General features: G+C 27.6%; 3 protein-coding genes and 1 long non-coding RNA gene across 7 annotated transcripts; 3 read left to right on the plus strand and 1 right to left on the minus strand.

Moving 5' to 3' along the window:
• The first annotated feature begins 91 nt into the window (after positions 1-91).
• Positions 92-7908, plus strand: LOC105147373 (FHIP family protein AGAP011705). 4 transcript variants are annotated; one of them, XM_011058330.2, is made up of 11 exons: positions 94-544; positions 1253-1464; positions 2046-2297; positions 2372-2522; positions 2613-2858; positions 3427-3594; positions 3664-4929; positions 5133-5331; positions 5569-5580; positions 5659-5806; positions 6280-7908. In XM_011058330.2, the coding sequence occupies exons 1-11, from the start codon at positions 395-397 to the stop codon at positions 6431-6433; spliced, it is 2958 nt and encodes a 985-aa protein (XP_011056632.1). In that variant the 5' UTR covers positions 94-394; the 3' UTR covers positions 6434-7908. The 4 variants fall into 4 exon arrangements, with proteins under 4 accessions (XP_087272214.1, XP_011056632.1, XP_011056633.1 ...); XM_087416088.1 differs by having other exon boundaries at positions 92-544; positions 5133-5580; XM_011058331.2 differs by lacking the exon at positions 5569-5580 and having other exon boundaries at positions 95-544.
• A 161-nt stretch (positions 7909-8069) lies between these two features.
• LOC147906629 (uncharacterized) lies at positions 8070-8802 on the plus strand. Its single transcript, XR_015548294.1, has 2 exons — positions 8070-8305; positions 8420-8802. It is a non-coding gene; the product is annotated as an uncharacterized LOC147906629 (long non-coding RNA).
• An 84-nt stretch (positions 8803-8886) lies between these two features.
• Positions 8887-13217, minus strand: e(r) (enhancer of rudimentary). The gene is made up of 3 exons (XM_011058333.2): positions 12968-13217; positions 11096-11183; positions 8887-9194 (listed from the first exon to the last, which is right to left on the minus strand). The coding sequence occupies exons 1-3, from the start codon at positions 12968-12970 to the stop codon at positions 8980-8982; spliced, it is 306 nt and encodes a 101-aa protein (XP_011056635.1). The 5' UTR covers positions 12971-13217; the 3' UTR covers positions 8887-8979.
• A 287-nt stretch (positions 13218-13504) lies between these two features.
• On the plus strand, positions 13505-22473 carry Fancd2 (Fanconi anemia complementation group D2). The gene is given in 16 exon segments (XM_011058334.2): positions 13505-14752; positions 14854-15124; positions 16155-16514; positions 16591-16948; positions 17122-17420; positions 17422-17553; positions 17627-17715; positions 17903-18077; positions 18324-18590; positions 18700-19030; positions 19443-19758; positions 19835-20041; positions 20111-20408; positions 20585-20802; positions 21906-22114; positions 22211-22473. Coding segments are annotated over 16 exon segments (4482 nt in total). The 5' UTR covers positions 13505-13944; the 3' UTR covers positions 22355-22473.
• Positions 22474-23384: the final 911 nt, after the last annotated feature.

Raw genomic sequence — 23384 nt, forward strand, 5'->3', positions numbered from 1 at the left:
TAGAAAGTAACTAGTAGTTACCCGTGTATATTAAGTGCATGATGTAAACTAAGCCATTGAGCGACTTCAACATACAAGATTTCAGATTGGCGACACTGATGTCAGACAATCTGATCGCCTTGATCTCTGATGGTATCTATTACTTGATACATGCTGGCATGTATCAGTGAATCGTGGATTGTCTAATAAATATGTGATTCGCGTTATCGCACTGTTTTTTATTGCGACGTTCTAATATGTGACTAGTACATTAAAACTCTTGATGACAACAGACTGATTACATCTGAGTCAGTCTCAGCGTACTTTGTCCAAAACGCAAAATAGTGAGACTACGAATGTGATAATTTAGACTTGTTGGCTGCATTATTGTGGAAGATATTGTAAAAAAAAAACAATGAGTTGGCTACGAACCAATCCATTGCGAACGAGCTTCAGCAAACAGCGATCCAGGGACTCGCCACCAAAGGATGCTGATCCATCTGCATGTTATGACAGCTTTTGCAAACATTCACAACAGATATACGAAATCATTCTGCATTCTTTAGTAAGAATAACTATTTTTAGAACTTTCTAAATTTTACTATTTTGAAATTTACATCTTTCCCTAGATAATGTGTGTGTCAAAAGAATATCTTTAAATTACATCTTTAATTACAGATTTATGAAAAAATATACAATATATAAATGGGTATTTGTTGCCCTCGTTCGCTTGAATTTTCATGAAATTGGGTCTATTCAACGCGTTTTTGCATGAAACGAAAGAATCTGGTAGAAAAAAATGTCTGTCTCGTGAAGCGAGATATTAATTTAAAAGTTCACTATTATTGAGGTTACGAAACCTGTCATATCAGTATAGTGTAATGAATTGCGCATGCCCTATGGTCACGTTTGCATCTCGGGTCGAGTGGGAGGGGCGAGGGGGGAGGCGAGGGAGGAAAAACTCCTATAATAGGTCTATACTTGAAATCTCTCAAAATTTTTGAACTTAAAATGAGATATTTATTTTAAAAATACTATCTCTATTAATTTTGAAGGATTGTTTTATCCCCTTAAATCTGAGATTAACCTGTATAAAAAGTCTATATAAATAAAGCGTCTCTTAGATTGTTGTGATTAACAACGTATTTCAAAGAGAATCAAATCAGTTTCGGATAGTTGTAACAGATCCTATGTTAGTGTGAGAATTACTTTTAATTTCTTTATATCTTATATATCTGGTATTCTTTAAAGATTATCAATTTGTATTTTTCAGCCTCCTAAAGGGGTACCTAGTCAAGATGATGTACTTGGAGTTGTTAATCACATTGATCAAATGGTGACATTATTGATACTAGAGCTACGGGATTCGAATTCGCATAATCACTATCAACAGGGTAACACTGCAACGCATTCTCCGTGTTTAGAATATTTATTAAGCGAAAATTTACTTGTTAAATTGTACGATTGGAGTATACATACAGGAAGGTATATCTCTGCTAATAACTGTATATACTTATATCTTATATAAAATATATATTTATTTTTATAATGTATAATATTTTATATATGTATTTATGTGAAATTAGTTTCAAACTTTTTAAATTTTATATTTTATTTAATTGTGTTTAATTGTATTAAGTTCGTTCCGATTTGTGTGGCAAAGCACAATTTTAAGCCAGATCTCATTTTTCATCCCATCCTTTTCAATTAATTTTTATCGATTTCCGAGTTATCTATGTTTTTTATTTGTTTGTTAATCATATTGGTATAGATACAAAAAAGATAATCATATCTTCCATTAATAACTCATTATATAATTTGACTACTTTTTTATATATAAAATTCTGAGTGAAGCAATTCCAAAACCAAAAAGTTACACTAAGTACTCTCTTTCAAAATGAAACCTATTCTTATTAATTTAATATTTACCAAAGATTTTATTTTTTAAACATATTTGAATATATTTATTTCATTAGACGAATCTATATTCATATGTATATCTATTCTTCTGTATATACAAGTTATTATATTATACATATATTATACATAAGACTTTTTTTTTACAGATTTAATAATGCAGTAAGATTGGAACAAATAAAGCTTTATGAATTATTAGTTTCACATAGTGGTACTCTTCTTGCACATGAAACAGTTACGAGGCCACTTCTACGATTGTTAGAAGAATGTTCAAATGATATTATGCCATTAGAAATAGAAAAAAAATTAATAGTACTACTAAATCAGCTATGTGTTGCCTTAATGCAAAATATGGCGTTACTTGATTTGTTCTTTCATTCAACTGCATCGGGAAAGAATAAGTAATATCTTATTTTTTATGATAAATAATACTTTATACGAATATATAATTCTTAAAAATTATTAATCATTTCAGATTTATTATATTTAATCTATTAATACCTCGTATTCATCGAGAAGGTGGTGTTGGTCAGCAAGCGCATGACGCTATGTTATTGTGTATGTCACTTTCAAAAAAAAATGACGAAGTTGGATTATACATTGCTGATCATTCCAATATATGTCCTGTAAATAGCAATATTGTTATTTTGAAATCAAATATGCTTGTAAAAATTTCTACACAAAAGTAAAAAATGATATTGTCTACATTTACTTAGATACTAGCTACAGGATTGAGTGGTCTTTATTCTTTACTTCCAAGGAAACTTAATATTGAAACAGATGATTGGCATCAGTTGACACCAGATGATGTAAATGACTTACCTGCACTTACACAACTCATGAATTCTCTGGAATTCTGCAATGCAGTTACACAAGTAGCACATCCGATGGTACAAAAACAGTTACTTGAATTTTTATATCATGGTTTTCTAATTCCTGTCATAGGTCCAGCATTGTTACAAGTGAGTGTACATTTAATAAGACATGAAAGAGCAATTATATTATATATAAAAATTTCATAATTAAATTTTTATATTAATATTTCGATATTAATAATGTAAATAGTTTTTTATTTTTACAAGAGATATATTATCTTTCATTTTTTAATTAAAAATAAGATGTTAAATTTATATGAGTATTATTTTATATTTATTTTTATAATATACTATCACATAAGGGGATGTATATAATGATAATTATATACATGATTATTAATATATTATTCTATTGATATTATGACAAAACATTTTTTAATAAAATTTTATTATATAAAATTTTATCAAATGATTCTAACTAAACTTTATTGCAAGCACAGTGATTATTAAAAAAAATTATCCGTGTTAGAGAACGAAGAGAAATATATTTACACGTAATTTACACGTAAAAATAATACAATTCTTATATTGACGATTAACATGTTAACATGTCTATTGTCATCTGATCAATGAGAGAGTTAGAAGTTTATCACATTGCAGAGTCGAAATTGAAAGATATCAAATTTTTATTTTAATTCTTTGAAAATAATTACAGACGACCGTGGAAGAATTGGTTACAGCAACAGCTTATTTTGATTTGTTCCTTCGATCTGTAACTGATCCTGGCTTGTTGCGATCGCTCGTTAGATTTTTGTTAGAAGATAATTATGAAGATTGTAGAATACTAGATTGCCTAATACAAAGGATTTCTTCTCGTTCGAGGGTAATTATAAATCTGATAGAATATTTCTTAGATATAAACTTATTTCTAATATTTTGTTTTTTAATTTAGTTATGCATAGTTACTCTGGCGTTGTTTGAAACTCTAGTTAATTTAAATTGCGAAGATATCATGTTGGAACTGTGTTTGGGTGCATTAAATCCGTGTTCACACGTAATGCTTTCTCAACGTAGTCGACTAAGAGATGTAGATCCTTTTGGACGAGCGGCAGAAAAATTTTTATCTTTAACACCACGTTGTTGTTCTGTATTTACGCCAATGGACTCGCAAACAAATTCTTTACCTAACGTCGTACTATCTACATACGACAAATATGGATGCACCACATCTGATTCCATGAAATCGTTACCAGCATCAATAAATTATGGTACTAGATTATCAGATAGCTTATATGGAAATTATCATGCATATCTCTGTGATGCCAGACAAAAAATTAAAGCTTGCCGTATTGCGTGTTCCAATTGGTCTTGCCAGTATGATGGTAATTTACCTCAACATAGTAATATTAGCATGACTACATTGATAGATGAAAATATTGTATCTGATCAATCACAGAAAAAGGCAGAAGAATCTAGAACATTGGAAATGATTAAGAATGCAATGAAATGCGAAAATGATAATGATGCATCATTAGACAATGTGTTACTTAATATTCAATCTTTATTGGAAGGAAAAGATTTAAATAGTAATGAACGTAATTTTAAAAATGAATTGAATATGGATATTGCATTGTCTCTTGATGAACAAGCACAATTGGATGCCGATATTGCAGAGTTGTTGAACGAAAACATTGGAATGACAGAATGTGCAGAAGAAACCTGTTTAAATAAAAAAGAATCCGATAGCTGCATAGAAGACTCGACTACGGCCATGAATTCACTTATATCACTAGGTGAGAGTAGCGGCTACGAAAGCTTTGCGTTTAAAGGATCGCCAGAGTCAACACCGGATAAAGAAACCAGTGAAGATCGGATGAGTGAACATGAAGAAACGCACATTATAATTAAGAAAGAGATTGATGTCCCTTTGCATAATGACGCGGAATCAAACCCTCCAATAATTATGAAAACATCGTCGAATAAATTAAATAAAGATCCTTTATACCGACAGGACGTGTTTAACGGACAGCCAAATGTTGGTATATTTTTAGATGTGATTTTACGAAAACTCGAGTGTATGACAAGCAATAATTTATACGTCAATTTACATCTCACGGGCCTCATAAGCAGATTGGCAATATATTCTCAACCTTTACTGCAATCGTTTCTATTAAATCATTCTCTTGTATTTCAACCCAGCATCAAATCTTTGTTTCAGGTACTTATCATTGTTGCATTTGTGATTATGCATTATGCAATGATATTGCACATTATTATCCATGTTTGCAGACTTGATTTTAATCTAATTTGTTTGAGTTTTTCTTTTAAAGAACATTATTATTTTTATTAGATATTTTTATTAGATATTGTGGATCGCTATGGAAATCAAGAGAAATAATATTTTTACAATTTATATTGCAGGTGCTTGCGTCATTAAAACATAAAATAGATCAATTTCTTTCAAAACATAACAACGTGGATTTATTAGTTGAACAAGCAAAAATATTTCTGATTAATCGAGAAAATAAATTAGTAAATGCGAGAAAAAATGTAATAGAAGCTGCTGCGCAATCGTCATCTATTAAAAGACAGTCTTTAACTAGTGAACCATTCTCAAGAGGTACTATTTATTTCAATATATTTGAATACATTTTAAGAATTAGATATATCTTTCCATTATTCATAAAGAATATAAACATTGGATTCAGTACTGCAATCGCTTACTCATTAACTCTTTTCTCTTTTATTTTTCTCTTATTTTTTCTATTCTCTCATTTATATTCTTTTCTCGTTTTCGCGTCTTTTATAATTTCACAACTATTAATTATGTCCTTTAAAATTTTGTGCACACTGGAAGTATTCAAAAGATGTATGTATTGATATAAAATATTTTTGCTTGTATATTATATATGTAAATTTCAAATTATTATATCATTTGTATTTATAGGGGAACCAAAAAGGAAAAGTTTGACATCATCATTCACACAAATGTTTAGACGATCAAGTGGCGGTTTAGGTCCAAGTTTAACAAATTCCATCAATCAGCCGTCCAGTATATCAGAAGATCAGCTACAAATAGTTGGAACTGGATATAGGTAAATTGTCTCAGATTTCTATACTTTATAATAAATCATGTGAAAAAAAAAATCTAAGTCAGGAATTCCCAAAGTATTGAGTTTTTTATCGCGATGTTCAGAACGTTAAATTATACTTCATTACTTCGCAGAGCTACAAATTTATACAATTTGCTTGCGCACGTTTGTTCTTTTACAACTTTGTACATATAAAGTTGGATTTTTAATGATAGTAGAAATCAAAACCAAATTTTAAATAAATTGCAATTATCAAATTCCTTGTCTGAAAATAATTCGTATCAACGTCGACATCAAAGATTTATTAACTGAAATCGGAAATAAGCACATTTTTCATATTAAATATTTGAAAAATTACCCTAAATCTATTACTAAGACCTAATTACGTTAGAGATGATTTTAATTCCACGAGTATGAGTGAATAAGTGAATCAATAAATGGAATGCAATATAGTTACATATTCTCCTCTTCAATAGGTATACGAAAACTTCGTGGGAATCACCGAATGAAGCAAGCCCAGTGCAAAATGTTGTACTATGTTCTGTAATATTAGATGAATGGCTTAAAGAGCTCGCAGCAATCACTCAGGAACATGCCATTATGTCAATTACAGATGGTAGATTTATGTGAATTTGTACATGAATATGAAACAACAGAGAACATTTGAAAATATTCCTCTCTGTTTATATATATGTAATAATATAATTCAAATGTAAAGAAAAAATATGTATTTTTGACAAATTCAATTCCGCGTGTAATGCTGAAATTAATTTGGCATATTTCTGAGTAAAAATCGTGAAATATAAAAAAATGTTTTAGACAAAAATTTTATCCTGCGCAAAAAGAATATATCGAGTAACACAAAATGACAATCACTCACTTGTTTGCTCGTTATTCATTGCACACAGGTGAAGACTGATTTCGTGGTACTCTTATCACAAGGGTACTCATGTGACACACATACACATACACACACACACACACAAAACACACCACACACATGCACACATTGGTCCGAAACGGTTAAATACATATATAATGGAAAATATTGTAAAAGGATTAAATGTTCTAAATGGCTCTTCATTGTGATTCCTTTAAAAGGAATTTATATTATTACTTTCAAAAGATGTGTAACATTAATTATACATATTTTTTTAAATAAAATCAATATAATAATGAATAACAAAAAAATTTTACGAGGTTTTACACTGAAATAGCCATTTATTTGAAAATACCAGTGTTCCAGAATAAATGTACATAGTCAAATTCGCCAGTACTAGTTGGATACAACGATACCTTTAAAAATGTGAACTAAAAAGATAGAAGAAAACATTGAGCAAGAAAACGATAAATTAATATAAATGCTATATTTTTGTTTATAGTAAAAAAATTATTTAATTAACATTGTTAATAATAAATAAAATGTTTTAAAGAATTGTATAAATGAATTTTTTTAATTTAAACTTTTAAATTTTTTAAAAACTAATTATATATAGTTAAATTACACGAAAGAAAACACTAAAAAAACATATTTAATAGACATCTATTCACAAAATCAAAACTTAGTGATTATGCTTATATTTTGAAGTGATTTTGCTTATGTTTTGAAGTGATTCTTATTACTTGCCCGACATTAAGAGTTTAAAAGCAACTTTTCATTATTAATAATTAGACATATAGATATAAATAATGATGCAACAAGTCATTCGTTTCTTTTAATTGCGTGTATGTAACGGTAGCGTCCATGCGATGAGTTTATCTTATTGTGTTTGTTATGCGTTAGGGACGAAACAATTATTTACCGCGTGATAACTTCTTGTTCACGCTCAGAAGCTTAAGAGCTCGAGAAATAATCTTTAAGAGCGAGGGTCTTTATCTGACTGTGCGAGAACTATATGTTTGTATGAGACTTAATTATTCACTTACGAGCTCATATTCCATCAACTCTGATATTCTTTCGCGCGTAGAGTGCTCGCCATTACATTGTATGCGCCACTGTTGCCGTGTTTGGTATTACACGACTCGTATGTTATGATCGACGTATTGTATCATATATATTGTATCGCGTAATTCTCAAATACATTATTGTTATTTGTTACATGTAATTTTATTATATGATTGATATCTTTTATCTCTCTCGCCTTCCGATTTTCCCCACTCACAAGAGTCACCCACCTATTACACAATTAAGCGATTCGTTTCGTCCATCGTTCTGTATGCGAAATTGTAGTCTCATCCTAATTTTCTGTATTTTTTTTTGTTAAACGCGTCGAAGTTGTGCTGTGCTCGCGAGTAAAGGTCACAACATATATACCCCTAAAATTTATAGTTATATTTTTATAAAAAAATTCCTAATTTTATCTCATTTCTAAATCTGGATCTTCCCTTAATCCTAATATATAAAATATAAAAAAAAATATTATATACAGGGTAGAGTGAGGTTTTCTTTATCCATGGAGCTATTCCAGTCAACGACGTTTGTTTTTAATTAATATATATTGGGTCATCTAAAAAGTATCCGCGGTTTTTTGTCACTAGATGTGTTGACCATCAACACCATCTAGTGACAAAAAACCGCGGATACTTTTTAGATGACCCAATATTTAACATTTAAAGGTCGTGTTTACTTTTAAGAAGCAATCGTGTTTGAGAGTAATGTATAGTTGTAAGCAAATTATATTGAGTGTTTATTAAAGTTTTAGGACAGTAATGCAAAAATTATCTCTGATAATCGTGAATTATTTTCTTACATTAGTTTTTTTTAAGATCCTCAATGGGCGGAAGAATCCTATTGGTTTTGATATATGTACACTTTCTTTTATATATAATTTAGATGTTTATGTAATATTTTTCTCTGTTGTATGTTAATTTTTATGCTCACAAGAGGTTACATTATATTCAGTAATAAATCATGTTTGAAATTTAATTGGGCGAGATATTTTACTGCAAAATTTTCATATCACTTTAAGTTGAAATTGACGGAATAGCCCCACTTTATCCTATAAAAATTATAATAAAGTGAATAAAATAAATATAAAGATAAAGGTATACAATATAATTATTATGTCATAATAAATATGAAATATCGTAAATTATAGATTTATTATAACGAATAAAATATAGTATTTAAAATTATCTTATATATATAAAAACACATACAAATACATGTGTACTTTTTACTCTCCTGCAGCTCTACGCAATAAAATATATATTTTTTCTTTGATCCAATCCTTATTATAAGGAGCATAAGTATTTGTTGATTTTTGGTAGACAAGACAAGATAAATCCATTAATTGATCCACGAAATCAAATAACTGACTAATATCGTAAGTAATAGTTGGAGTGTTTGGATTTCGTCTCTTTAGATGTTGTTCATAAATTTTACAAACTCCTACAATAATAAATAAATAATTAATTCGTAATTAGTATTGAAATATTATAAAAATACGAATGTATGCATGCGTGTATGTATAGAATATATTTTACGTGACGATTAATAAATTATAATGGGCGAGTCATAAGTATGTTTTAAAATATCATATTACTGGATAAAAAAGAACAAATGTTCTTGTAAATATTATTATTAGGTCATAAATATTTCGTTAATAACAGACATAAATACAGTAGTATCAAATAGTGACTTTAAAGTGTGAAGTATTTTTTTAATGTTCAGTGTTCATAATTTTTCACACATGCTTTAGCACGACGTACACATAACTGATATAGTTCTTCATAGGAACATTTGTATTTTATTTTTAAGGGTCACACAAAATTTTTTAAATATATTTATGACTCGCCTTGTATAATATATAGAAAATCAACTGTATCATTCTCTTTTGAGTGTGTGCGCGTAACTACGTGTGCGTGTGTGCATAAAGATGAACCTACACAATCAATAACACTGATCAGTAATATTGAATCAGCATGCATCAATATTTTTACAATAAATATTTGTCCGGCTTGAACGCGTCTAATTTTACAACAGTTGCAAAGTTACTTTTTCTATTGAATATAGATCTTAAAAAAGATACTGATGTTCGAGAATCAAAATCTAGATCACCATCAATATTCTATCAATAGTCAATCTATCAATATCAATCACACACAAAAGTAATATTGTCAATATTTGTTAATACTGACAATATTATTAACCATGTAGGATCATCTTTGAGCTAATTCTGCATTAGTCATATCGCGTTGTAATCCAAAGAGTCAAACTAATTTGACATTGAGTGGACCGCAATGCTTGCGACATTGCGATGCGGTTAATGTAGAACCAGCATTAGGTATGCGTGTGCATGCGTATGAATTTTTAATATATAGGATATCTGGTTTAATATACAGGATATCTGGTTTAATATACAGGATATCTGATTTAATATACAGGATTTCTGCCGATAATGCTCGTGGGCAGATAGAGTGGACTAAACAGAGTCGAAAAGTCCTGTATCATTTTGCAATTTTCGCGATAGTTAACGAGGCAGTTAACGCGATAGTAATTTTTAAAGATCGCCGAATAAGAGTATATCCGACCATACCGCCAAATGCACGCTCGGTCATGGAAGAATGATTCACTTGCACATTGTTGTGCAATTGCTCACTGCCAATTACAACTTCTGCGTTAGGAGTTTTAAACATTTTTTTCTAGCACTGTGATTGGCATGTGCGCAATTGGCTCGTATGCAAATGATATACACCCGATCATGATCGTTAGACGAGGAATTATTTTCTTTCGCCGTCGTGCGTAACTATTACTGCTTATAATAAACAAATTCTTACAGTCCCCATGCGCTTAGCGACCACAAGATCGATGCACGACTTGCATTTGACGAATAAAACCGAATAGATACGTACTTTATTCGGCGATTTTTAGAAATTAATATTTCTAAAAAAATTATTTAATAAAAAAAATTAAATTAATATTAAATTAATTAATATTAAATTATTCAATATCTCGTTAACTATTGCAAAAATTGTAAAATAGTAGAGAACTTTCCAATTCAGTCTATTCCATCCAATTTAGTCTATTCTAGCTTATGAGCGTTATTGGCAGAATTACCAGATATCCTATATAAATGCTATTGTATTACTTATGTTTTATTTTTCATATTTCTTATAGATATAATAAGGTGTAGAATCGATTAATTTTATGCTGCTTAATGTAATCTTATTTTCATAAAAAATTACAATTTTACACAACATGCATAATAAAAAGAGAGCATTAATATCTTAACATTTCTAACTTAAATTTATAATATAATATTACAATTCATAAATTATAATTCAAATTACCTTCCATACATTCATTAATGCTTTCATAATCAGAATATGTTCTTGTTTCAGGTCTGACACCAGGTTGCACTAATAGTATTGTATGAGACTAAAACAAAATAGAAGTAAATGATAATGTGAACTTAATAAACATCAATGATTGTCCGACTTAGATTTTAAACCATAAATTGGATAAAGTGATTGTTACAAATTGTTTATCGCTGAAAATGAATCTGTAAATAATGTTCAATGATCAAATGAACATGATCCATCGTAAATGAAATGAAAAGAAGCACCTAGATCATATTGTTATTTATCAAAAATTTCTAAAAAATATCTGCTTGAACATAATCTAAATCTTTTGTGTCTATTTGTAAATTCAAACCATTCTGACATTTAATAAAAAGCATCAATGAGGTCGAACTTCTGTAGTAAAAATTATCCAAAATTTTAACATTGCTCCAAATGAATTCATGATTGAGATGCAACCTATAATTTGTAATTATAGAGTTAGTAAAAGTATTCCACTGACTGCGATGATTTTTCACCTGCATTTTTAATTTTCTGCAAGTTTGTTCTGCATAAGAGTAGCATCACAATCCCTACAGCTAATGTTATACACCACGTTCTTTTTTAATTCATGGACAAAGGAATCTTGTATATTTTGATAAATTTGTGTAATTTATTAATGCTAAAACATTCTCTGATTTGCATCATTGACAATTCCCCTGAATTTGATGGAAATCATATTCTTTTGGTAAAATTCTGAATTCATTGACGAATTTATTTTCAGCGACAAAATATCTATAAAAATCACTATTCCATTCTTGGTCTAGAAAAAGAATTTAAATTTATCGAACAGTGTTATTAATTACATATAATAAAGACGTATAAGTATTAATCAATTAAATTTTTCATTGTCACATTATTTATGTAAAAAATAACAAAGTAGAACAACTATAAATTTTGTAATGTTATAAAAATATTATAATTAGAAGATATTCATTATAATCAATACAATATATAATATATAATATATATATCAATACAATGTATAAATTAAATTAACCATAATTTTATATATATATATATATATATATATATATACATATATATATATATATAATTATATATATATATATATAAATGTAAAATACATAATATACAATATAAATATAATACAGTATAAATGATATATATCTTTTTTTCCTATCCTTTTTTTCTATAATAATTATAATTGGAATTATATACATATAGAAAAAATGAATCAATATAAATCTAGAATAAAATATGGTTTTAGTCTATAAAAAATATTATATATAAGAAAAATTATATAAGAATTGCTATATGAGAAAATTTTATTTTATTTACAAAAGATTATCACTATAATGTATCATATACAAACATTTTATCTCTTCTATAAAGTTTATGGAATGATTCAATAATTTATTTTTCTTAAATTTTCTTTAAATAAATAAGATTATCGATTTAAAAAAGCATATTATTATTTAAATTTTGGTCAAATTGATATAAATGACTGATCATAGGAGCAATCCTCAATATTATTGCAATCGTATTTTAAGCGTTTCTCACAAGTTTATTGAATTTAATATATTTATGCAATCTGTATCTTTTAAATCATATTATAGTAATCTACTTATAAATACAGAAATTTCAAACAATTTGAAATTTCTATACGATTCCTGAATGATACATCTTAAGTTCTATTATTGTTAGGATTCCATAACATAATATAGACGTATTATTTTGTACAATGACAATATTTTTTATAAACAGTGACACAATTGTATGATAACAAAATATAAAGTCCAATGTTCAGAAAAAAATGTACAATAAAGGACTCGTCAAGAAATGAAACATGATTATGCTTACCATTTTTGTTTACGCAGTCCTAGTAGGTAAGTACGGATCATAAAATGATAACTCAGTAATTCTCGAATAATCCAGCTAATATGGAATGATAATCCCTTAAAATGATTTGGAAGCCTAAAAAAACCAATTTATTGGAATCAAACGCGATTAAATTATAACGTTATACGAATAATTGACGACAAACAACACTTCGTAGATTCTTCGATAATATATATTTATTCAAGAAGTATCATTAGATGCTAAAAAAGAGGAAGTCTCTCATCCTGCCCTCTGGTCTACGTTGCAAAACTATGATGCAATGAGATAAGTGTGTTCTTGAACACGTTTAATTGCTACAGCCAATCAGAGTTTGGCTTTTCATCCGCCATTTTTTGGCGGAAAAACTCAATTTTACAATACGTATAATATTGTAAATAATTTCTCTCCCTCTCTCTCTCTCTCGCTCAATACCATTTTTTATCTTTATTCAACATACGGGGATTAATAAGGATAAAATAATATTCGAATTAACAGAGTTGAATTTTGGAACGCAACCTGATATATGGCGGGAAAATGAGATAGAAACATTCCAGGTCGCATTGGTCGAGCATAGAGATTTTGTCAATATTGCGGTCAGAGTTTCTATCATGGAACATGTCGGAATGAATTCTGGTTGGAATTATTCCGTTTTCCCTAGAAAAAGCAATAGAGGGAATAATTGAATAATTCCGAGTAGATTACCTTCTTTTTACATTATGGTCAATGGTTGATCAACAGTGCAGTTAAAAATTTGGTTCAAAAAAATTGTGAACTATTTCTTGTTTTGATTATTGTGATAGATAGAGAGAGAAAGGGAGAGAGTAAAATACAATTTGGAAAAATAAATTTGATTTCTTAATTATCTAAGTATTACTCATTACAAAATGTTCTTTTGAATCGATTTAAGCACTTATTTTGAGAATATTAATTAAGAAAGAGAAAGGAATTCTATATTCACTATGGATAAAAGAAAATTGATATTAAGAAACAGTTTACATAAAGATATACAATCAAGTAATCAATCGTTGGAAGGAAGTGACTCTAGCAATAAACAAATAGATTCTTACATGACTAATGTTGCAACACAGGAAAGGAGTGAATCTTTTTATGAAGGCAGATTGTCAGATAGTAGGTCAACAACATTAAATATTAATTCTAAAGAAAAGAATTTATCTATTAAAGGTAAAAAAAGAAGTTTTTGTGAAACTGAGAATATATCAGAAACAGATGAGTATCCAGTTACCTCTAAGGTATTGAGGACATCCAAACAACTTAATAATCAAGCGTTAGCAAATGCATCTTTTAGCCAAGAGAATATTCATCTGTCAAGAAATCGTATAACGATGGCAAATAAGACTTTGGATACTACTAATCCATCTGTAGAAAAATCAGTTACATCGAAAAATAGAAGTGTGAATTATTTATCAGAAGATTCAGCTTCAGATAATAATTTTAACATTTCATACAATGATCGTAACATTGCAAAGAAGAAACAGAATAAAACTGCACTTGATAGAAACACAAAGTATATTACTTCAGATACTAATATCAGTCATAGTTCTCCTAGAAAAATATATCAAGAATCATCCACTAATAAAACAATTACAGAATCTCGTATTTCTCAGAAAAAACAAGATAAAGAATTGCAACCAGCTTCAAAATCAAATAAGCATCTTTCAAAAGAACAAGTTTTTCAGGAACCATCTACTTTTTTAAATTTTTTACAAAAATGTGGTATTATATTGTCAACTGACATACATACACTTAGTAAGTTTCCTTAATATACACATCTCTTATTCTTGAATTGAAAATAAGAAAAATTTATAAGATTAAATTTATGTTTTACATGTTATATTTTTTTTGTACAGTTGTTCCTCCATCTATTGCCAAACGGAAGATGAGAAAAGTATTAAATTCAAAGCAATATCAAAAAAAGGATGTAATTGATTCGATAGAGGAATATATTATACGTGAAGAAAATTTTTTGAACATGTTAAATGATATGGAAATATCTGATAATAATAGTTTCAGTGTTCTAAGCAAAATAACACTTGCAAGAATTCTGTTAGAAGTTCCAGAAATTCAAGCAGATGTATATAATATGTTCATATCTAAACTTAATGAATCTGTTCTTTTAGTGTAAGTATTAAAATCTATATAATTTTTCTAAATCTGAATTCGAATATTTTTGACAAATTATTATAATAATCTGCTCACACACAAATAAGTAAAAAGATTTTTTTTCGTGTATCTATTGAAATTTAAATTAATTGCAATGATTTTGATCCTTGATGAATATGTTTATATTCGTGTGCATGTGTATCTCTGTAAAGGTTAATATCAAATTAATACAATGTGTTAATGAGAAGTTATAAACATTCAATGATTTGAATGACAGAACTGTTCTCATAATTTGTAAGAAAAAATCAGAATAAATGATTTTCAGCTATTGTTCACATACACATCTTGATCCATATATTTTATAAATTATAATAGTTTGTTGAAATTTCTTTATATATTTTATATATATATATATATATATATATATATATATATATTCTGTAGGAAAAAATTCATTGCAGATTTTCATTCGTCGAATTAATAATTGTTGAATTCTTTTAAATAATCCTATATTAAAGTTGTAATAAATAATACATTTTGAGATATATTATCTCTCTCAAAATCAATCCTCTATTTTGATTAATTTTACATAAACATGACTTAAGAACAATTTTATTTATAAATTTTTGAATAGTTATAACTTTTTAAATTATAACTCTGAATCATCAACTCTTTTGAATATAAGTTTACATGAACATTTTTTATTTACTTGATTAACACATTGTATAAATTTAGTTTCAACTTTTACAGACACCCTGTATATGTATATACAGGGGTAATTTAAGTGGGTAATTTAAAATGTTACAAACTATTATTCCTGAAAATATGTATCAAATCAAAAATATATTAGACAAAATTTAAAATATAATTTTGATACAGAGATTGTGAGATCATTCTTATGAATAAATTATAAACTATATAATCTAATTTTAACACCGATAACTGCGATGACTTCGTATTTTAATTCTGTTGTTTATTATATGTTTTGTGGATTGTAAAATTAAAAAAAAACAATTACATTTTAATACATATTGTATGTATTTTTTAGAGATAATCTAGATGAGATACCTTGGGCTGTATTATTATTACAACAATTTCGTTTTTTGGATACTATAACTGATATTGATATACTAACTACAAACATACAACAGCTATTAGAAACATGTCCATCATGGTTTCAATGTGAACTTATTTTATTCCTGCCTGACATTTTGTCAGATGCTCAGCATCAGATTATCGTTGAAATTTTAACGAAAATGTTGGAGGAAAATTGCGAGTTGATAAATGTAATTTTGAATTGTATTGCCAGTTTTAATCTTGGCAAGGAGTATTTGGAAGAATATCAAATTAAAATATTACATTTGTTAAAAACAAATATAAAACTAGAACTTATACCAATTGTTATCAGGTACATTTAATTTCAAATTTGTTACTTGTACTTTTAATATTTAGTTATGATAATATTTTTTTTAATTGTCTTGCAGATTTCTTTTAAATGATCATGTATGTTCTGATGTTATCAAACAAATGTTGCTTATATTGCGTAGTGTAGAAATGCAGCCTCTTGCTGGCGATGACGCTGAAAACTGTTACAAAAATCAAGTACGGATGATTAAAACATTAAAGATATGTATGTTATCAGCTAGAGATGTGACGGATACCGCAATAACAGTTATAAAAAATATTAATAAAAATCCAAAATCATTGGATTTAATCATTTTGATTTTAATATATTCTGGGACAATGAAGCAAAAAAATGCAGAAGCCTTGTTGAAACAAAATATACGATGTGGTTTTTACAGGATAAGTCTGCTTCATACGCTTTACAATGATTATAAAGAGGTTTGTATATATGTCGTATGTAAAAAAAATTTGTAATTTATCCTTATTTGAAAAAAATTACAATTTTATATACATAAGTAGATAAAATCAGAGAGGGAAATGCAATATTGTATATATATATATATATAAAATTATATACGATATTGCATTGTATTTCGTATGCATCTTTTTAGGTTGTTCGTGAATTACAAATACCAATGTTACAATTAGCCAGTAAACTATTAAAGTCTGAAGAACGTGTGTTTATTATTTTTGCAATAGAATGGTTCCGATTACAGTTTCTCAGTCAAAAAGAAACATCGTTTAAACAACGTGAGATAATAAAAAATATCATTCTTCTCATGGGTAATAATGATCAAACTGTGAAACATGCATTGACTGTACTTTGCAAAATGGCAGAAAATACAATGGAAAGAGATTGTTTAGTATCACATTGTAACCATTTGAGGATTTTATTAGAAAAAGTCGATTGCTGGACTAGAAGAAGTTGGCACTTTGAGTGATTTGTTGCATGGATTATGTCTAACTGATAATTCCACTTCAGAATCTTTACGAGAAGACTTGTTTATATTGTTGCAAAAACAATTATCTATTGCGAAACCAGTGTAAGCTAAGTATAAAATTAATTAGAATATTTTTAAAGTTTTTGTAATGTACATGTTGGGTTACACATTTCAGTACAAAATGTAAAGGTGTTATGGCAGTAATGGCAATAAAACATTTAGCAGGAAAAGCTGAAACATGTGATCAAGCTCTGAAGTTATTTAGTATGTTTATTTTATGTAATTTAAAAAATTGTATATACATGCGCGTGCACGCAGTATATAAATCTCAAAAATGGATTCATAATAAAGTTTAATGTTCTTTGATGAATATTTTTTTCGTAAATTATTATAACAGTAAATATAGTAATAAAAAATTTATTAACTTTTAATAAATGTTTTGTACACGCAGATAAGGTAATGAAGAACGTAAAGAGTTGTTATAAATCGCAGTCTCTGTTCTATGATCAACTAACACAAGTAATTGAACAAACTGAACATATCAATATTGTTTTCATCGAAAAGATAAATAGCTACATTGAAAATGAGTTTGTTAATACATATATGACAGATAAAGTACAAACCAGGTAAATACGTTATGCAATATTACTATATACGCTATATAAAGTATAAGTACAGTGTGGACCATTTTTAATTTATCCAGCCAAAAAATTTCCTCAAAATTTGAAACAAAAATGTTCAAACAAAGATTGTTCAGGGAAAAAAGATGCTAATCTTGATTGATTAATCATATGATAATTGTAATGATGATGTTTAATTATAAAATATAAAAGAAAAACAAGTCTAAATAAATATACATAATTTTTTATCAGGGAAGCTCTAGTACCTAAATTTGGACTAAATAATGCAGAAAATGAGCAATTTGCACCCCAAAACTGCGTATTAAATTTTGGAAATAAAAGAAATGGTCCAATTGCATCAATACTATTTCGACTTCTTAAAACGTGTTGTATGAGACTTAGTGAACATGGAGATTTAGAGGATATAGATGCTCTTTTGGGATGCGAAATGTTAATGCCAGAAAACTTTGATGTACCAGAATGTACAACATTAGATCTTATTGTATGTGGTATTAATTGGTAAGTATTTAATTAAATCTTTTTTTATAATATATATGTACATAATTTTTATATACCTATTTTTTAAGTTCAGCTAAGATTGTAAATAACTGCAAGGGAAATGTTACAGGTTTAGAGAAATAATTTCAGGCTTTGTCACGCAAACTGATCCTTTACTGCGAGGACAAGTATTAAAACGTTTAGATACTTTGATATATTTGCAAAGTGAATTTAATATGTTGCTACCATTATGTGACACTAAATATCAACCACCACCATGTTATTTTCATTATTATCCATTGCCGCCGTTTGTAAAAATTGAAAAGAAAATTAGTAAAAAAGGAAAGAAATCTACAAAAGAAAAGAAGATAAATACTTCTGTGACGATAAAGGATGAAGAGGAGATAGATTCTACACTGTATTCCAAAAATCCAGCATATTTCAGAAAATTTGACGCAAAGGTATCAGTTTGTAATCTATATACAAGAAACTTCTATTTTTAATAAATCTCAAGTATATGTAGAAAAAATCCAAGTAATGAAAATTTTTATGGAGTTTATAAGTGATTATTGTTGTATTATATTATCAGAAATAGAATAATAACTAATAGATAAACTCGACACAAGTAATTACTAATTGAGATTTTACTGAAAAGGATCCAAAATAAAAAATTAAAACATTTACATTTTCTTCATCTATTTATTCTTTAAGGCAATAAAAATTGTATGTTGCTTTCATCTGTGTTTGCTCATATTTTTATTACATATATATTCAATTTAGAATTTTTTATCTAAGTGATCTTGAGATACATAATTTTTTAATTATTATTACGAATACTGATCATATTTGAAAATACTATGTAATGATATTTAGATAGCCTGCCTTTTGGATATTAAAATAGACGCGCAGACATCGCAATCTAAGACACAAGGCATATCCATGAAACAAGTATGTTTTATTTTAAAAGAACTTTTGGCAATATTCGAAAGTGAACCTTCTGAGAACTTTGTGAAAGATTTAATATATTTATTACCAAATATCTGCTCAAAATTGGACGATGTTGTTAGCAAATTAAGACAAGATGACGATTATAATTTTCGAAAAGGTGCAAAATTATTATTGCGCCTCCTCACCAGTATTTTTAATTGGAAAGGATTTTCGAGTGTAACATATAATACATTGTTACGCGGTGTGTTATTTTTGTTGACTAATTGTAAGTATCTAATATATAGATATATATTACTCATATTTTATTGATTTTTCAGAGGGATTACGTAGTTTAGCTAAACAAGTCAATGAAGAAAATACTTCATTGCGGTCTTGTAAAGAACTTGTTGCAGAATCATACAAATATTTTGAATCGTTAACGGATATTGCTACCGAAATAGCATTAGCTGCTTCTCTTGTCAATATGTGCCAATCATTAATGAAACATTCTGAGACTTATATCCAAGAACATAAGAGTAAACATGGTAAATGGTATAAATATTTGATAAATGTTGAAAATTTTACAAATTTTTTCATTATATTATGGATTTCAGCAAAATTAGCACATGGATTTCTTTGCTTGGAATGGCCCGAAGACAAGCATACTGGTTCTCAATATAGATTATTTGTTATTCAGTTATTAAATAACTGGATAGATAATGAACCGTCGCCATTAGATACAGTAACATCAGTTTTAGAATGGTTACCAGATGAAGTCAGCAATTTTGAAAATATTCAAAGCTCTTTAACAAGATTACCTTCTGTGAAAAGAAATATTTTTAATTTGTTATATAAAAAACTATTTGACGGTTTAATTAAAGGTATAAATATATCGTTATTAGCGGTCAACTCGTAAGTATTATTTTATTTCTTTAAAATGTAGGTCAAATTTATTTTAAAAAATGTTCAATGAATTTTATACTATTATTATATCATTATTGTTTTATATAGATTTATTTTTAAGGATTTATTAATATGAATACACAATAAGTTCTTTTAAAATTTGTTGAACAAACCTTTTGTTTTAGAGATCCAAAAAGAATAAAGATATGGCACAATATTACCTTAAATGTTCAAAAACTTGTGCAAATTTGTAAAACTTTGAAAACAAACACTATCATACAACTATTTTTGCGTTACATGCCAATGTTAATAAAACAATTTCTAAATATTGGTATGCCAATATTTGAATATAATCTGAAGTATCAAACAGACGATGTAACTAGTATTTTAAAAATGATGCAAAGTAAGGAATAATTATTTTTATTGATAAAAATTAATCTGGAATTAATTAATATGGAATAATTCCATAAAAACATAATCTCATTTTAATAGATTATTTGACAAATTTAGAATCAATGTTTTCTTATTGTCATGGAAATGTAAATAAAAATTTATTGTTATAAAGAAATTTCATCTTTATATGAATTCTGAGTTTCTTACGGCTAGTAACGGAATTTAGCTAAAATGAAAGAATTGTTAAAGAATCAAAATGTTCCATAAAATTTTTTAAGTTGACATTTAGCGATATTCTTTGAAACATTAGAAAAATATGTTAACAATATCTTTTTTTCTCAACGTCCAGGATGTTAATTATGTTACTAAAAATATATTAAATATAATTATAAGCAAAAATTAAATCGAACACAATATCTTTTCGCGACTCCAATCGTGAAAATGATTAGTATTTTATTTTCTACTAGTTTACAATATCTAGTTTGTTTGCTTATTCCAATTTATTTTAAAATTGTATTAAAAAATTCTTCAACTCTACCTAGAATTTTTAGAAAAATACTTAAAAAAAATTTGAGAATTTGTTTATAAAATTTCAGTAAATATCCTGAGTATATACAATTTGTTATTAGTCGTAAGAGGTCTAAAATAGACAAAGTTTTTTGCTCAAATGAGTTTTGTATTTTTTTATTAAAGTTGTAAGCATCTAAAGTATATATATATATATATATATATATATATATATATATATATATATACACAGATATATTTTAATTGATAGCTGATCTATTTATCTAATTCATAAAAAATTCGTTTTCAATCGTTTTGTAGTCATAAAAAATTATCTGAATATTTTTGTTGAAATAATTTTTTCTAAATTTATTAAAAAATCTTTTAGTTAAGTTGAAATCTTGAATTATAAAACATTCTACAATAGAAACCCTCCTGACTGCATTTGGACTCACGCTGTAAGTTTCATTTTATTTTTTTCTATGTGTACGATAAAGGTAGAATGAAATTTACAATGCGTGAGCATTCAAATCGATCGCAGTTCCTAATAACAGAAAATAAGTAAAAAGATTAGCTTTCTAATTTATTCATACATGTCACATTTAGGTGGTACACGATACTTACATGCCATATGTTGCGACTGCACAGAAAAAAGAAATTTATTATTGTTTAAATATGTGCCTATAGCGAAATCTACATTAGAGAAATTAGTTTATAGTGTCAAAGGAATGTTGGTCCTTAATGATAGTGCAGCAGCATTTTGGATGGGAAATCTTGTCAATAAGAATTTAGACGGCCAGGAAATTTTTTCACAGGTTTTTATCATTTTAGATTTTAATTAATTTTGTTTTGCATATTGTATTGAATGAAACAAAACTTTGTTAATAAAAATGAATTTATTATTTTTCTAGACATCATCAGAGACTACTTTACCAGACATGAATACAAATTCGGAAGAATTAACAAATGCATCATCTGAAATTTTTGATGACTCCGATTTAGATGAAAATTTAGAAGAAATAGAAGACGAAAATGATGATGTTGATGACTTGTAATCGTATGAGAAAGAATATAATATTCTGTGATTTAATTACAGAAATGTGTTATTAAGTTATTGCGTTATATTATTAGCATACTAAATTTTTTTTTATTAAAAAGAAGCATGTTACGAAAAGATCTGTTTTTGCTATGTTCGTGAAAGATAAAATCAATATTATTCATTTCTTGTAATTTTTAAAATGAGGATTCCGAGTGCTTAAAATTACGTCAGAAATACATAAAAAATTGAGTTCAAAGTTGAGAAAAAAACGCATGGCGTCGCACTGCGACGATCATAGTCTTCTTGTTTCATCTTTTTCTATTAATAGCTAAGAACCCTGTCCCGGAGCTAATGCCCCACCATTCTCCTTTTAACAGAATTTATATAAACGGAGTCCTCCGGAGGAGCAGCTCAGTATCAGTGCGCTCCTCGCCCTGATGAAGTGAACAGCAAGGTTCACGAAACATTGGTGTTATAAACTTTATTTCTTATTAATTTTTTAACAAACAACGAGCGCCTGCTAAAATTGTTAAAAGTTACTGTTAAAAGTAACTAATCTGTTAAAAATCGACATATGTTATCAAGGTCATGATTTTTATGTTATCAAGGTCAAAGTGATCGAGTTCCTTTAAAGTGCATATTACTTTAATTTTATTATTACTAATTCTGTCTGATTTTATCCGTTTAAATTTTGATTCCAAAGAAAAAAATATCCGATTTTTTAATATGGCAATTTTAGCAAGAAGTTGAAGAGATAAACGAAATTTAATCTACAAAGATTGTTGAAATATAATGTCGAAAAAGACGAAAGAAATTTGATGAAATTTCATCAATGTTCAAGGGAAAAATTCTTATATTCATTAATCACTCTGTGTGTGTGTGTGTGTGTGTGTGTGTGTGTGTGTGTGTGTGTGTGTGTGTAAGAGAGAGAGAGAGAGAGAGAAAGAGAAACAGAAAATATCTATTTGCATGTACATATACATATAAATTGCCAAGTTTTCATTGTAATCTGAGACGCTATCTTTATCGTACTTTACGTTTCTTGC

Source organism: Acromyrmex echinatior, chromosome 19, assembly GCF_024713525.1.
Source record: "Acromyrmex echinatior isolate Ae372 chromosome 19, ASM2471352v2, whole genome shotgun sequence".
Classification (NCBI taxonomy): domain Eukaryota; kingdom Metazoa; phylum Arthropoda; class Insecta; order Hymenoptera; family Formicidae; genus Acromyrmex; species Acromyrmex echinatior.